The sequence below is a fragment of the Tenebrio molitor genome, chromosome 5 (genome assembly GCF_963966145.1).
Source record: "Tenebrio molitor chromosome 5, icTenMoli1.1, whole genome shotgun sequence".
Classification (NCBI taxonomy): domain Eukaryota; kingdom Metazoa; phylum Arthropoda; class Insecta; order Coleoptera; family Tenebrionidae; genus Tenebrio; species Tenebrio molitor.
Window position 1 is genome coordinate 12,477,022 of NC_091050.1, and position 15,240 is coordinate 12,492,261.

General features: G+C 46.2%; 5 protein-coding genes across 10 annotated transcripts in view; 2 read left to right on the forward strand and 3 right to left on the reverse strand.

Annotated features, from left to right (window-relative positions):
- The window catches only part of LOC138130224 (growth factor receptor-bound protein 14-like), a 101,894-nt gene extending 96,088 nt beyond the window's left edge, over window positions 1-5,806 (reverse strand). For 3 of the 4 annotated variants that reach the window (XM_069046657.1, XM_069046653.1, XM_069046652.1), the window contains exon 1: window positions 5,379-5,806. In XM_069046657.1, coding sequence (XP_068902758.1) covers window positions 5,379-5,418 — 40 coding nt within the window. In that variant the 5' untranslated portion in view covers window positions 5,419-5,806. Of the gene's footprint in view, window positions 1-5,024; window positions 5,120-5,378 lie in introns of those variants that run through there. The other variant, XM_069046655.1, reaches the window with a different exon arrangement.
- A 2,492-nt stretch (window positions 5,807-8,298) lies between these two features.
- LOC138130233 (uncharacterized protein C1orf198 homolog) lies at window positions 8,299-9,351 on the reverse strand. The gene is made up of 2 exons (XM_069046665.1): window positions 8,847-9,351; window positions 8,299-8,797 (listed from the first exon to the last, which is right to left on the reverse strand). Exons 1-2 carry the CDS (start codon window positions 9,213-9,215, stop codon window positions 8,687-8,689), a joined length of 480 nt encoding a protein of 159 aa, XP_068902766.1. The 5' UTR covers window positions 9,216-9,351; the 3' UTR covers window positions 8,299-8,686.
- A 38-nt stretch (window positions 9,352-9,389) lies between these two features.
- Window positions 9,390-10,325, forward strand: LOC138130228 (STING ER exit protein). Its single transcript, XM_069046661.1, has 3 exons — window positions 9,390-9,579; window positions 9,629-10,014; window positions 10,083-10,325. The coding sequence occupies exons 1-3, from the start codon at window positions 9,459-9,461 to the stop codon at window positions 10,221-10,223; spliced, it is 648 nt and encodes a 215-aa protein (XP_068902762.1). The 5' UTR covers window positions 9,390-9,458; the 3' UTR covers window positions 10,224-10,325.
- Window positions 10,213-13,563, reverse strand: Atg9 (autophagy-related protein 9). 3 transcript variants are annotated; one of them, XM_069046648.1, is made up of 3 exons: window positions 13,083-13,330; window positions 12,552-12,736; window positions 10,213-12,500 (listed from the first exon to the last, which is right to left on the reverse strand). In XM_069046648.1, the coding sequence occupies exon 3, from the start codon at window positions 12,481-12,483 to the stop codon at window positions 10,327-10,329; it is 2,157 nt and encodes a 718-aa protein (XP_068902749.1). In that variant the 5' UTR covers window positions 12,484-12,500; window positions 12,552-12,736; window positions 13,083-13,330; the 3' UTR covers window positions 10,213-10,326. The 3 variants fall into 3 exon arrangements, with proteins under 3 accessions (XP_068902749.1, XP_068902750.1, XP_068902748.1); XM_069046649.1 differs by lacking the exons at window positions 12,552-12,736; window positions 13,083-13,330 and adding an exon at window positions 13,463-13,563; XM_069046647.1 differs by lacking the exon at window positions 12,552-12,736 and having other exon boundaries at window positions 13,083-13,329.
- Window positions 13,543-15,130, forward strand: Grasp65 (Golgi reassembly-stacking protein 2). Its single transcript, XM_069046659.1, has 3 exons — window positions 13,543-13,675; window positions 13,730-13,856; window positions 13,908-15,130. Exons 1-3 carry the CDS (start codon window positions 13,613-13,615, stop codon window positions 15,044-15,046), a joined length of 1,329 nt encoding a protein of 442 aa, XP_068902760.1. The 5' UTR covers window positions 13,543-13,612; the 3' UTR covers window positions 15,047-15,130.
- The last annotated feature ends 110 nt before the right edge of the window (window positions 15,131-15,240 follow it).

Consider the following 15,240-nt stretch of genomic DNA (forward strand, 5'->3'; position numbering starts at 1 on the left):
CAAACTATACAAAATTAATAATTAGTAATTACAGTTAAAACGATTCGCGAACCAGACTTCTTCAACAACGAGAAAAGAAACACGAGAAGAAAAAATCAACACGAGCTGGAGGAGTTGGACTCGGTTCTATTTAAGTCGGCGGGTAAATAGAGTAAGGACAGGTGTTTGACAGATGGCAATAGAGCACATCGACGATGACGGCATACGACACTCCTTTTGTGATTTCAAAGTCGGCAACGGAGGCACACCTGCTGCGTGTTAAAACTGCATCGGGGACTAACTAGTGCAATTAGAGAGAAAAAAAACGAGAGAATGGCACTCGCGAGTTCAATTTCCGTATCAACAGCGACGGTTGACTATTAATAGATAAAAAGCCCCAACCGTCCCAATTGGGTGGAAAGAATAGCTCCGAAAGCAGCTCGCTGGGAGTCCTGTTTTATTCTTAGACGGTGGTTCTCGGAAAAGCGTAAAGCACAAGACAATAACGGCAGCGCCAATAAACTGACTCATTAATAATACATATGCTGAAATAATGAATGGAATGTTCGCGTTCGCACTTCGGACTTTGAGCACCACAGATTGGGAAACGGCACAGATAAGTAAACGGTGTGGTGTTTCCTTTTTCCAAATTTTGACAGGTCGCGCACTCATTACGGTCAAGGTTCTGGCACAATTTCTAATTTTGAAAAATGGAACCGAAACGAACTTTCGGCGCTCGAAATTTATGTCCCACGTCCAATTTAGAAACGTATCGATCAATTCAAAGTTCAACACCTGGATCGTTTGGACAATTAATCGCGACGAGATGTTAGAAATGGAAAAAATCCGAAAACTGGTCGACCGTGGCCAGGAAAGCGAGCACGCAAAATCGCCACAAACTAGGAAAGGAATTTGGAAGAAGTTCGTTCTGATTTTATGCACACTTAAATCCAAGGATAGTCACTTCCAACAAAAGTTGTAGAACGTAACAAAATCGCTTTTTCATCGCCGAAATAAAATCAAGACGAGGCCGGCGAGTCGTCACTTCGATCGGACACCTTTTCCGACGATGCCATTGACCACCGGCTTTTTACGAGATCGCCGAAGATCCCGACCGTGCACCACCTACTGGAAACGGTTCGCGTCGGCGGCTGCAACACCTCGTGGGCGTCTGTTGACGGTCGCCTTCATTCATAAAAACTCGGGACGAAATTTGGAAAAACCGCAACGACTCCCGGCCGCGTTGGCTAACCCACTTTCTTTGATGGACCAACGCCGGTATTTATTTACATCAGCCGGCAGCTTCCTCGCGGCGAATCGAGGCTTTTCACGAACGATGAACCTGCTGCCGGAGGTCGGCGTCGAAAAATGCGGCGCACGAAGAAACCAAACCAAAAACCAAACCAAAGAGATAATTATTATTAGTCCAACGACTGCGACGAGAGCGATCAGACCTGATGGTGTCGCCTCTTCGAAGCCGAAACGCGAATGGTACGATACTTTGTCCGTTGTGAAATTACACCGGATGGGTTTTAGGGGTATGAATAATTTATGGCGTTGGCAATAAAGTCTCCGAGCGCGGATCAAAGAAAAACGCACCGGACCTGGTGATTCTTCGGCCTTGTCGCCTCTCGGTCGAAGGTTCAACGAATCCTCCACTGGATAACAACAAAGACGCAAATCACGGCCGTTAGTGGACAAGGTGTGCACTCGCCGAATAATTAGCAATGAGGCCGAATTAGGGGGGCCGGCTTAGGCCGTTGCCCAAAACGTTGACCTCGTGGAGGAATACAAACAACGACGCGCTCGACCATTTTCCGAACGCAGTGCGTGCCCGCGTACCCACCCCACCAAAAAAAAAACCAAAACTCGAGGGGGGACCTCCACGCGCTCTTAATTACCAGCAGGAGGGCTGACCTTTGCGCAATTGCAGGAAACGCTGGCCAACATCTGCGGCACACGCCCAACAGCTCCTCCTGCTGGATTATTTTGTCGGGCGCATGTTTAAAAGGTCATTATCGCCCGTCCTTGATTGCAGGATTTTCCGGTCGGGCGAGCAGCAAATTTTTTATAGGTTTTCGGATTGCGTCGCACTTACGTCGTCCGTCTTCCATGGAAATCGCTTTGCACAACAATGACTCTCACGTGACGTGCGTGTTTACGTTGCTTCGCTTTTTTTAAAGGTACAAAACAGAATATTTACGTCACGTCGAGTTGCACAACCGACGCGGCCGGTTTCGAAAATTCGATTGTGAAACGGACGATTCCGATTCGATCCGACCATAAATCTGCTGTTCGGTTTCTTCGGAAGTAGGCCGAGATGTCCATTGAAGAAACTCCGTTCATTCACCACGAGCAATGGTAAAACGCACCACTCGAGACGACAGGTGGATGGACGAATTGGCCACTCAACCGTCCAGACTCTGCACCGGTGCAATTCGCGTGGACCGTGCCCGCGCGAATTCCTTCTCTTTCTCTTCCAATTAATATGTAATCGGGCTCGACAAACAAAATAGCCCTGAACTGCTATTTTATGTGCGCCTTGACAATGATTGGACACTTCTGCGGAGAGAAAACGGTACATTGATTGGAACCTTGGCACGTGTTGCGAAATTTCTGATTTTCTGCAAGTCGAAAAAGTGAAACGGGACCGCTAATACGTTACCCGTTCGAGATAGACGTCTCGCAACATTTAACACGGCACAATAAGACAATAAATTGGCTTTTTGGACGGAAACGATCTGAAAAATTCGAAAAAACGACTCCCGTTCTCGGACCGGCGCCGCTCCTCGAACTCTCTTAATTAGAAAGCAGAAAAAGGCATCGATCGGGAGCGTTTTTCCGGGGGTGAACCCGTCGTCTCAAGTGTACACGTGGGCGTCACTCATCACTTTTTAATTTCGCTGCCCACTGAGCTTAGTTATCACGACGACTGCACCGTCTCGGCGAAGCGGCCATTCTAATGCACATTTACGTGTGATTTATGTGAGCGTCTATAAATACAACAGTCTCATCACAACAATCAATTCAACCGAAGAAGTTTCGACTGCGTTCTCGATTCGTGTCACGCGATGTTGTTGTTTTGTCCTTTTGACGATTGTTGTTTAGAGGCGACAGCTTTGTGCGCTCCTGAAAGCACTTCCCCCGGGTTATAAATAAATTAAGACGAATTTTTCGCTTTTCGATCTTCCCCGATCTGACGAAACGTTGCGCAACGCGCGCGGTTTCTCCGGCGGTGACTCATCGCAACTTCTTCTCCGGATCAACACCGCGCTCCTAATATCGTATCGATTCCGTCTGGATTCGGGTCGCGGCGCGCCTACTCTCCACCCGCGGTCCTTCTGGCCGGACGGTTTTCTTCGGGGCCCGTTGGGCCACATTTTTCCCGGACAAATATCGGTCAGCGCCGTCCATGAAGGGCGTGAATAATGATCGAGTGGTACTCCGATACGTAGAAAGCTGGGAAATCGATACGCGGAGCCATTAAAACCGCCGCCGCCGTAATGAAATAATAAGAAACTTGACCCGTTTTCGGTGATTCGAATTTTTCACGCGGCGGATCAATCCGGGGCCTGGGATACGACAACTGGAGTGGAGTTTCTCGACGCCGCCCCCGACACACGACTTCGATTCGGTTTTTACCGGCGGCCATGAATAATCAACGCGATTTGCATGTTATCGGGGCCGCAATTAACCAAACCCAAACACCGAAAAAGGGAAGCCCCTCCGATTCGGTCAAAAACCGCCGAGCTGATGCCCCCGCTAGTTGGGCAATAAAACCCAAGGATAATTCCAGAGCAAACACGTTCGTGATATTTTACTGCCTTACTTGGAACTGATGCAGCTCATCGTTACATAATATTCCTGGTTTTACTGCCGGCACCGGTAATAAAATTAATTAAATAATTCAGTTTTACGCTGTTTGTTCGAGTGCGGCGGTTTTTACAATTCGCACCTAATTGGATAATGCGTTGGGAAAACGAGAATCCGCACGATCCCCCCCAGTAAAACACAAATCCTATTTTTTTCCGATCGTAATTAAATCGAATCGTGCGACTCGCGGATTATTTATTTGGCGTTTCCAGCGCGTCTGGGTAACGTTCTTGGACTGTCAAACTTTCTTCGCGATACCATCTATTATTCAAACACAAAAATGTAATGCTGGAAATAACCGGGATATTAGGAAAAGAAACGGGGCGGCTGCTGCGAAAACAAGGCCGAAAGAAATACAAAAATTCCAGGTCACGGATGCCAACCCGACCTCTTGCAAATTCATACGTTTTTAATAAGAGATGGGTGTTTGTATTTGCGTAAGGAAATATGTTGCGTTCCCACCCCCGCTCGATACAGAGGCCTCATAAAAATTGCATCGACAGACCGACGTTAACATAAGCGATTATCCTCGTGAGTTCTGATAATTATTAATAAGGATCGTATTTAGGACGACGTGCAGGCCCTTACTTCCTCGACAACCCTGAATAGGAAACGACGAAAAACCGAACCGAGATCAAACAGACCGTTGTGAATACTAACGCGACTCTTATTAAGAAAAGGGTAATGGGTTTTATTCAATTTTAACGAGGGTGGCTTGGCTATACCCTAATTCGGAAACAATTGCGATTTTATTACCGACCCTCTAATAAAAATAGGACGAGCGCCAGCGCACCTGGGCCCCATCCCGAGACCACTTCCCGCTGCACCCTACCTCATCTGGTGGACCTTGAAAACTCGACGAAATGCCACACAAAAGACACACACAAAGAATGTCGCTTGTCCTTACACTTTTTGCATTTTTTCTGTTAATTACACATCCAACGGGGAAATGAAATACTGGCCAACTTGTGTCGACCCGCCCAGATTGGACACATCAAAAAACAGCAATCGATCAAGTCCGGTTTTGAATAAATTTGAATAAATTGTGCTGGCCGCGAAGGGCGTGGGGTGCAAACAGCGCCGAGTCCGGTACTGTTCCACGGCAACTGAAAAAACAACAGCTGGGGGCCGCATTTTTGTTTACGCGAGATTTGGGGGACGCGATTTCATACCTGGGGCATCAGGATCTGGTGGAAAACGCCCACGGACGGTGAATTGAATGGAACCCTTCGTAGGAAGACACTTTTAATTTGCAAATCGTGACACTTGACATTTGTCTTTTGTTTTCGGCGTTACCAACATTGCACCATGTGTGGCCAAAATTCGACGGCGAGATGGGCCCTTGTTTATTTATTATAATCGCTTTCTATCCGCCTATCGAGTCAAAATTGATTATTTGACACAGATAGTACATTTTATTAAACGTAAACATAGAAAGTGGCACATGCAAAATCCGTATTCGAAAAAAGCGATCACGTGTCGGAAAAAGTGAAATTGTAACAAAACAAACTAAAAGTGCTACTCACGGTTGGTCCTGTCGTGTCTGGTGAGGGCTCCGAAGTCCATTTTGCCCTCTGTGGAGGCGATCGACCCCGACGAGGGGCGCAAAGGGCGAGACGCCGACTCTACAGGTAACAATTAAGAAGAAAACAATCGAACGCAGGTGTCCATAACTACGCGATTTTCTCGTTTGTTTATCTTTTGTCACTGATCACGGCGAAGCATCTACAGCTAACTAGAATAACGGCGACGACAACACCTAGAGGAAACACTGGGGGGCTAACACCGATGCGATACGCACAACACGCCGACAACCCGGAATTACCTAACCAAATCAGGCTAGGATCTAGTGGTAGTTGGCGGAAACGAGTGAGCTGTCATGAATTGTGGCGCGAAATTCGACGCGGCCGCGACACACAAACCCTCTCGACGTTGTTTGCGGACTGAGAAAAATAAACCGTAAACACGAACACACCACGGTTCTACGTATTTGCTCTATTGCGCACGATCGTAGTAAAATATCGCCTCTCGCTCTAGCTACGAGCGTGGTTTGCGCCGGCAGTTCATTGGCTGGCCGGCGCTGGGTTGAAAAGTTTTGTTACGTCATCTGGTTCAAGACGTATTTCACACACGTGGGTGGGACGCGTACGAAGGGAGGAGGGGACGATGGATTGATTGCGACGAAATTGGGCTAGCGGTTCAGGTGCAAGGACAGGCCGATGCGGATCTGGCGCACCAGGTCCGGCTGCAATTTGCCCAAGTGCGGCCTCGGACGCCGGATCCTGGTCCGAGAGAAAGGCCCTCGACGGGCGAGCCGCACAGGACTTGGCTCTCCAGTCGGACGTCTTGGCTTCCTTCGGCAAACGAGGCTGTCAGAACTGACAGGTCCGTCCGAAACTAGGCGAGGTTATGGCAAAAATGCAACGAGATAACCACAACAAAGCTTTTATTCGGTGAAAGATCATTTTTACACTTTATCAGACTCGGTTGACGTGTTTGGATGTCTGTGATGTATTTAGTAAATATGTCAAAAATAACATTTCTGTCTAACGGTTTAATACCACGCACAACAGAGTGGTGTATGCACAAGTTGTGTACATAATTTTTGTAAAACAAAATGAATTATGTATTCAACAATTTCCTACTCCAGTCCTGGCGTTACTTCGCAGGAAACCTCTTTTTACATATTATTCTGATTGTATTTCCTTAAAACACAAACCCAAATGTGAATACTATGTATATGTTCTTGCGATTCAATTCAAATTGACCACAATGTTTGGAATCGTCCGGATCGAAGAATCAGCAGCAGGAGCAGGTATACAACCTGTCTCAGAAATAAGTAATTTTAACCAGTGACAGATCTGGTCAAGAACAACAAAATTGTTATGTATCATTTTTTCCAAATATAATTTTTATTTCAGTATTTTACCCGCCCATAAATTAACGAACTGTCTATTTCCTAGTTATTTAACCCAATGACAACAATATATTTTTTTTAAATCAGAGCAAAACATTGTGTTTTTTCGCTCCGCGGCCGAGGTAGAGAGGATTGCATTTTTAGTTAGTTTTATCCGACTGCACAAGGCAGGTGTTTGGGTGTTGATTCTCTGTGATTTAAGCTAAAATTTTGTGAAAATGCCGTGTTATTTTCGAATAGTGAATACACAGATATTGTGTAGTGTGTGGTGAAACGTGCGGGAGTGCTCCTCGAGCCCAGAGAATTTTGGCACTCGTGGACCTTTATTAAAACGTTCGTTTCACTCGCGTTTTAAACTGGCCCACTCGTACCAAAAAGCCCCAATTTACACAAGAACTCGTCAAAGAAACTACCATTATAAGAAATTCATTTTGTATTTTCTTTATTTCTGGAACAAATTATGAAATTTTTGGTTAAGAACAACTACACTAAAATGTGAAATAAAATTCCCCAAACTGTAAAATATAATATAGTGCATTCTTTATTGCACTGTGAAAAAAAACCTCACTTTAAATACATAACGCTGATTAGAAAATAACCACTTTTATAATGGTTGCGCTTGCCCAAAAAGATATCTACCTATTTTTTAAGTTTTTTCATTTTATATAAACGTCTTCAAGGTTATTAATTCAAAATGTTTCCATTTTGAGAATAAAAGAATACATAGTTAAAGATCTTTTCCTACGATCATGCAAAAAGTGAGTGTTCATTGCGTTGTTTTTAGTGGAAAAAGTGCCTCTTAGTTGCACTAGTGCAATAAAGTCTTTATTGCACGCATCTGTCAACAGTCTGTCTACGATCGTGCAAAAAGTGAGTGTTTATTGCATTTTCACACACGACGCACAGGATTGAACTGTTGTTTATCGTTGTTTTTTTCACGTTCTTTTGTTCGATCGTAGAAAAAATGTTGTATGCAACACGTGTTGGAAGGCAGTATCGTCATATTTCTAAGAATTTCTGTCCAATGTGCGAAAGCGATAGGGAACAACCTCTGTAAAGTTGGCTAATAGAGTGTAAGTGCTACATACAGGCCACGTGGATGCGAAATATTTGGCAACATCTACTCGAAAGGCCTCATTCAGCACTTCAGCAGTCACGGTCCAACTATGCGACATCGATGCTCCAAATTTTAAAATTAGGGGTAACATGTCTGCTCTGTACTTAAATAACTTTTACTGTTTGGTAAAAAATACAGCTACAACATAATTTCATTATTTTTCAAAGGTAGTTGGAGATGTTACTGTTAACGAGAATCTAATTTAAAAGCGGCCGAGGTTAAACTTTCGCGTCTTGTACCTTTGCAACTTTATGTTTATTTACAAAGAGAAATTAATTCATGTTTTGATTTAACGAAAAACATTACATAAAAAAATCGTTGAACCCGTCGGCGGTGTCGCAAGGACGCAATTACATGACCTTACCTCTTTTCATTTTTAATTCCAGGAAGCGTCAAAATAAAAATAACGATCTTTCTATTTTTACGTTTATTTAAAAATAAATTAACGGCTTGGCGGTTGCGTGCGAATAATGTACACAGACTCTTGTAAATTATGTATTATTAGCTAGAATAGCTTCACACCCACTATTGAATAGGAAGATTTTTATGGTCCTATTCAAGTGTGAATTTTATGAACACCTCAAACATAATAAGCTGAATTCCAGCACAGCATACAACACTTACTCCTAAATTAGTGTTAATTTTTGTAAACACAACTGAGTAACAAGACAAAAGCATACAAATCTTCCTATATTTATACATTTCAGTACAAATCAGCGCTAATTCTAATTACTACAAATACTCTTGTGTAGAAAAGTGAAAAACTGTTGTCATATTTTGAAAAAATCTTTGGTGTGGAACTACCAATTATCTAGGAAGTCAAGACCTGTTTTTGGCAGTGTATTTCCATTAGATTCCCTGTCTGAGAGATATTCTGTTGCATCCTCATCTAAGAATATCTCCACAATCTTCTGCAATCGACAAATTTAATAAAAGAGTTGGTAAAACACATTTTAATACCTTAGACTTTGGTTTGAGCGCTTGTTTTGGTTGAGCTTCCTTCTCTTTTGCAAACAGACTCAAATTTCTTTGGCTTCGTGTCTTAAAACTAAAAGGACCTGAATGTTCATCAGTATATGAGCAATGATCATCAATTATCAGTTTGACAGCATACTCCTTAATACTACTGTCAATTTCGCTTTCTTTATATTTAAGTAAGGCTTCTGGTGTTATGATGCTTTCAGAGAGGATCTGTTTCTGTTCCTTTTCTGAAATTGAGTCCCATAAGTCTTCATAGGCTGATTTGGTCTCCTTCATGTCAGCGTACATTCGCCGAGCCATAGGATTGAGCTTGCTAAAGTAGTCTTCAGCGGCTTGTTCGAGGGCCATTATGTCTACATGAACACTAATTCATTATAATTTAAATAAATAACTGGTCATTTTGATCAGTTTGTTTATGTTTACATCAAATAACCTCGCCCTTTCGGTTTGGTGATTTTTACGTAACCAACACATAAAACTCAAACACCCCGACTCGACCCAGTAAAACTTCAATCGCAATTAGTGTCTTTACGTGTTTTGTGTTGGTAGTCGAATTGTCAATTTTTGGCAAGGGGGTTATATTTACTAAATATGCCAAAAGTGGTGTCTCGAAGTATCGCGTGTTCCGACACGAAGGATCAGGAGGAGTACGGCGATGAGAAGCCTCTCCACATCTACTATTGTCTTTGCGGCCAGATGACACTAATTTTAGGTTAGTTTGTTTTTGACGTCAGTAGACGTTGTCTCACGTCGATTTGCAGATTGTTCGATTGAGAAGCTTCCCCTTCGCAAACGAGACGGGGCACGAGTCTTGGACGGCACAAATCATGCCCACAAAATAACCTGCGATAACGACGAAACCGTTCACATAAAACGACCCGAGGGGATAGAACGCCAGTACCGACTAAAATGCAAAAAATGTGGACTGCTCCTGTATTACAAACATGAGCCTCAAAGTCCTGTCAGTTTCATAGTCAGAGGATCGATAATTAAGTCGACGAACGAGGGCCCCATCACCGACATTTACAACCAGGTGGCTGTGGAGAAGCCAAAAAAGATCATGGTGACAAAGCACACCAAGAATATGGGAAAGTTCAGTTCCGTGACGGTCTCCACGATAGACGAGGAAGAGGATGAAATCGAAGCGGTAATTGCGTTACTGTTTGATGAGGCACAGCATCCAGGCAGGAAAATTTTCCGATTTGTTTTTTGCAGAGAGAAGTGGCTGATAGTTACGCCAACAACGCGCGTATTATCGAGAAGCAGCTCGAGAGGAAAGGCATGAACAAGAGAAAACTGGACCAGAACAAGTCCCAGGAGTTGAAGAAGATCCGGGGGACGTTAATAGACAAATAAAAATAAATTTATTGTGAACAATCTTAAATATATTACATCATATTTATACTTTTACTCTTACTGTTACAAATTTAAGTTACATTAATAAAAAAATTTAGACTAGTCAACGGTTTAACGACAATAAAGGCGTTGTTTCATGGGCAGTCGAAAGAGTAGTGGTTGCACCGGTGCGGGCAGCAGCGCTACTAGGATCAGTGGCGGCAGCACTGCTGCCACCGGCAGTAGTAGTGACAGTCGTCGACGACTGCGATTGTTTCTTGGTGCTGTTCAACCCATGTAAATATGTCGCGCTTAGAGACATCTCGCGGAAGCTTTCCGGCGTGGCCCCCTCGTTCATCCACATCCTGGTCAAGTGTCCGTGGTGGGCGGCCGGCGGCTCCACCGACGTCACCGCCCTCCTCCACAAGCCGCTCGTGTACACCGAAACGTCCCGCGCGGGTATAGCGTTGGGGTGGCACGGCTCCCCCGGCCGCCAACTCGACGGGCCGGCCTCGTCGTACCGGCTGAACATCAGCTCCCTGTTGCTCAACGACGCCACCATGCTGCTCTGATTCTGCACGTTTTTGACGAACTCCTCCACGCTCTCCGGCGGCTTCCAGCTGGGGTTGGTGCACTTGAAATGGACGAGCGACAGCTCCAGTTTGCCGTTCTCGCACTGCAGGTCCTTCTCGACCGAGAGGTCCCCGTCGTGCCACTGCGGGTTGCCGTGCTTCCTCACGTCCATCTGGGCGAAGCTGCAGACGTCGCCCACGCCCGTCACGCGCACCGTGAAGTAGTGGAAGAAGTCGAAGAACTCGCTGGCGCGCGGCAGGATGTGGCGCCACAGGACAAACGGAGTGATGAACGGCGACAGGATCGTCTCCAGCAGGCTGACGAAGCCGTACTGGAACAGCTGCTCGAACTCCTTCCGGACGCCCGAGGTGTGCGCCTGGCCCACCCACTCGGGGGGCAGGTAGTGGGTGTGCAGGACCACCTTCGTGAGGAGGTCTTCCAGGTCCTGGGAGGTGGTCTCGTCCGGGACGACGCTTCTGAGGATGGCCACGGCGACCGTCAATGCGGTCATTATCGTCAAGACGTGCTCCACGGTGAGGACATCCTCATCGATTATCGACAATCCGACGAAGACCGCTAGGAAGGAGGTGGCGTAGAAACCGATACTCTCCGAGATGATGGTTCCCAGAGGCGACGAAAAAGCCGCAAGGTATTTAGTCGCGGGCCTGTGAGCCCTTGTCAATCTGGCGTGCAACTCGTGATCCAGCTCGTTGAAGTGTCGCAAGTAGAGGCGACCGTAGAGAGACCACCTCCGCACCGCCAAAATCCCTGGTTCCTTCTTGATCACGGCGGCGTAGTTGAAAAACGCGTAGAGGATCTGCCAGAGGAAGATGAGCGGCGCGAAGATCAGATTGGCGGCAGCCAGCCACACTATCTGTTTGGCGAGCTGCTCCACCAGCGCTGACTTCCCCGCCAGCGACTTGTACTCCTCCCGCATCTCCCAGGGGCACTCGAATGGGGCCCACGGCGACCAAAAGAACAACAACTGCAGGTTGAGCTTCAGCCCGGTCGTCCAGTAGACGACCTCGCCGGCGAACGGCACTTTAAGCCGCGGCGGCAACAACTTCTTGTTCACCAACGCTATGAAGTAGTTCTGTTGGCGCAATATCCTGTGGTAGATGTCCAACTCGGACAGTTCCTTCAGATGTATGCAGATCTGGTGCTCCCTTTGGGCCTCCTTCAGCCGCGACTGCACCTCGTGCCACGTCAGATTATCCAGCTCCGAATCCTCGATCTTGAGCGCGTACTTGTAAAACAGCTTGATGTCCCAGAAGTGAAAGAGGTGGTACACGCCCTTGATCAGCTTCAGGATCCAGAAGAGGGTGGCGATGATGAGGGCGATCCAGGTCAGGGCGGTGAAGTTCGACACGCACTGTCCCACCGGGAGGACGACGTCGTGCAAGGTGACTTTGGTGGCGTTCAAGGGCACGTCCTTGAACAGGATCGGGTAGTCGATGCCGTGGAAAACGTAAGCGGTCAGAAACACGATGAAGACGAACTGGATCATCTCGAGGGCCTCCTGGGTGAACATGCAGAAGAAGCCGTGCCGCTGGTGGTACTGGTAAATGCGACAGAAGAACGAGTCCAGGTCGTAGATCTGGCCCCATCTGGCGCGGTTCACGTCGGCGTGCTGGTACGTCACGGCTCTCTCTTCATCTTTCTCCTCGGGGTCCTGCGTCTCATTGTTCAAGGTAGAGTAGTTATGCATAGCGGATCAGTGACTTTCTGCAACGACAAAACATTTTTCCGTGGTCAACAAGAAATCTCAACGCTCACTTTTACAATCGAGGGGGAACCACCGGAGATTATTTAAATTTTGATCGAGTGCCATCATATCGGGAGAATTTGCGTCGATTTCATCGATTTATCATTTCGAATGACGCCTCTCGAATACTTTGTTTATTATCAAAGTTTGGTGCATCAGGGGTACACGTGTTTGGGTATATTTTGTGTTTTTCTCGCTGCAATTTTTAAAGCTTTTTAACACCGAGTGGATGTTCCGGGCAACAGTTCCACCTCATAATTTGGACGAATCTCGTCTGATTGGAGTGGAAAATAAATAATCCCGGCGGATCCGAGTTCAGATTTGATTCACCCGCTCCATTCTGTCAGTTGTCAAAAAAAATACGAAGCCTTTCAGCTTTGTTATTACACAACACAAAACAGCTGATATTGATTTATTAAAAAATCCTTTGTGACACGCAAAGGGGCAGCCCAATGCGCAACTACAATTCAAGTGTGATAATTATAATGCGACAAAAATAGAGCGAGTGCATTTCCTCGGCCACAACAAAGGGAGCATCTTACCGAACATTTTCGTCGAATATTACAAGAAACACTTGAAATTTTGCTGCTCGCGGTTTCCAAAAGACGCGATGATTCATGTAGGAAGAACGGGATTTTGATAAGATTATACGAGCAGTTTCGATACTGTTTTTGCACACACTAAAACGCACGATTTTTCTCACATCATCGTCGAACACAGAGAATTTTGAACGCAAAACTTCTATATAAAAAGGAATGACAAAGACGTCGATTGGTAGCCGTGCACAGTGACATTTGAAAAATCGAGCGATCACTCTGTCGGTAACTGATCCCCTGTTTCGTTCGAAAACCTCACAAACTACCACAAATCGACTGAATTAAAATTAGGTGCGCCACCCCCGCACCACCTAAACTCTAATTACCTCGATTTTGACCGTAAATTATTAATAAGTGTGACAGGAGAGTTGGCGTTTTGTGTTGTGGCAGCCTTGCCCGGAACTGTCAACGTCATTGTATTTTGTGGTTATGGTGAAGTTTCGGTCTGCCACGTAATTTTGAATGAAAAAGCCGACATGGGAAATTCAGGAAGTGTCGACATCCCCGGGGGAGGCACGGAAGGATACCACGTGTTGAGGGTAAAAATTTGAACGGGTTCCGTCGAGCGCTTTCGCACTTATTGGCATTTTTAGGTTCAAGAAAATTCACCGGGTGGTAAAGCTGGTTTGCAAGCGTTTTTCGACTTCATAGTGGCAATTAACGGCACTCGCCTAGATCAGGACAATGACACCCTCAAGCAAATTCTAAAAAACGGAATAGGTATCAGTTTCGTGGCGTGCGCCCCCCACAAATAAACCGCCCCACTTTCAGGGAAACACCTGCCGATGACCATTTACAGTAGCAAAACCCAGAGCGTCCGCAGTGTAAATATCGAGCCCAGCGACTCCTGGGGCGGGCAAGGCTTGCTGGGCGTCAGCATCAGGTTTTGCTCATTTGAAGGCGCCAATGAGAACGTGTGGCACATATTGGAAGTGATTCCTGACTCCCCAGCGGATTTGGCAGGTTTACGCTCCTTCACCGACTATATAATAGGCGCCGACTCTGTGCTGCACGAAAGCGAAGATCTGTTCGCGTTGATCGAAAGCCACGAAGGCAGGGGTCTGAAATTATATGTTTACAATTCTGTTGACGATTCTTGTAGGGAGGTCACGATAACTCCGAATTGCAGTTGGGGGGGCGAGGGGTCGCTGGGGTGCGGGATCGGGTACGGATATTTGCACCGGATCCCGGTCCGCGGGAATCCGCCCCCAACGACGGCCCCCGGCTTCAACCTCCCGACTGGAGTCACGAATTTTAATCCCCCCTCGACACTCCCGAGTTTCAACCCCCAAACGTCACTCCCCAGCTACAATGCTCCAGCTTCGGTCCCGAGTTTCAACCCCCCGATTACAGTGCCATCCAGTTTGTTTACCGATCAGGGTCCAACCGCCAACCAAACGGAACCGTCCCCGGTTTTGATTCCCGGTGATAGCATGATTCAGCCGCCCCCGGTAACTTCAAATGTCCCAGTCATGGGATTGGTTAATCAACAACAGAATACGGGGGTTGCTGCGACTACTGCAGGGGTGAACTATTCCATCAACGTGCCTCCCCCGTCCAGCATTCCCCAGTTTTATACAGCGACAAGTCCGCTCACTAGCGATCATCATGTACAGGGTGTGCCGATGTATACAGTCTCTCCCACCCCATTCGAACAGCCCAGTAACTACCCCATCAACACTTCGGCTAATTTAGCGGCTTACAGTTACCCCCAAGTACCGGTTTACCCCCAGGTGACTCAATCAGCGCCAGTATCAGACAAGAGTCAAGCACAGTTTCCTCAAGTTAGTTTAGCGCCAACTGGGGTCCCCACATTTCAGCAAACACCACAACCCCTAATTTTTGACCCCACGATCGCAGCGAGATCTGCCCAACAATTGCTTAGTGGAAATAACAACCCCGTTAGTTAGACCTATCCCATTTTCTTTTGTTATTATTTATATTATTGTAATAATAAAAAGGCATATTTTAAAAATGTTAGTGGATTGTCTCTCGATATTAGTCTCATTTTGTGCAATTGTATTCTTTTCCTCACTGAAATGGTCAAACTATAAGGCCAAAATCGCTAAAATTGTACATATAACGAGATTTTAATAAAGCCAAC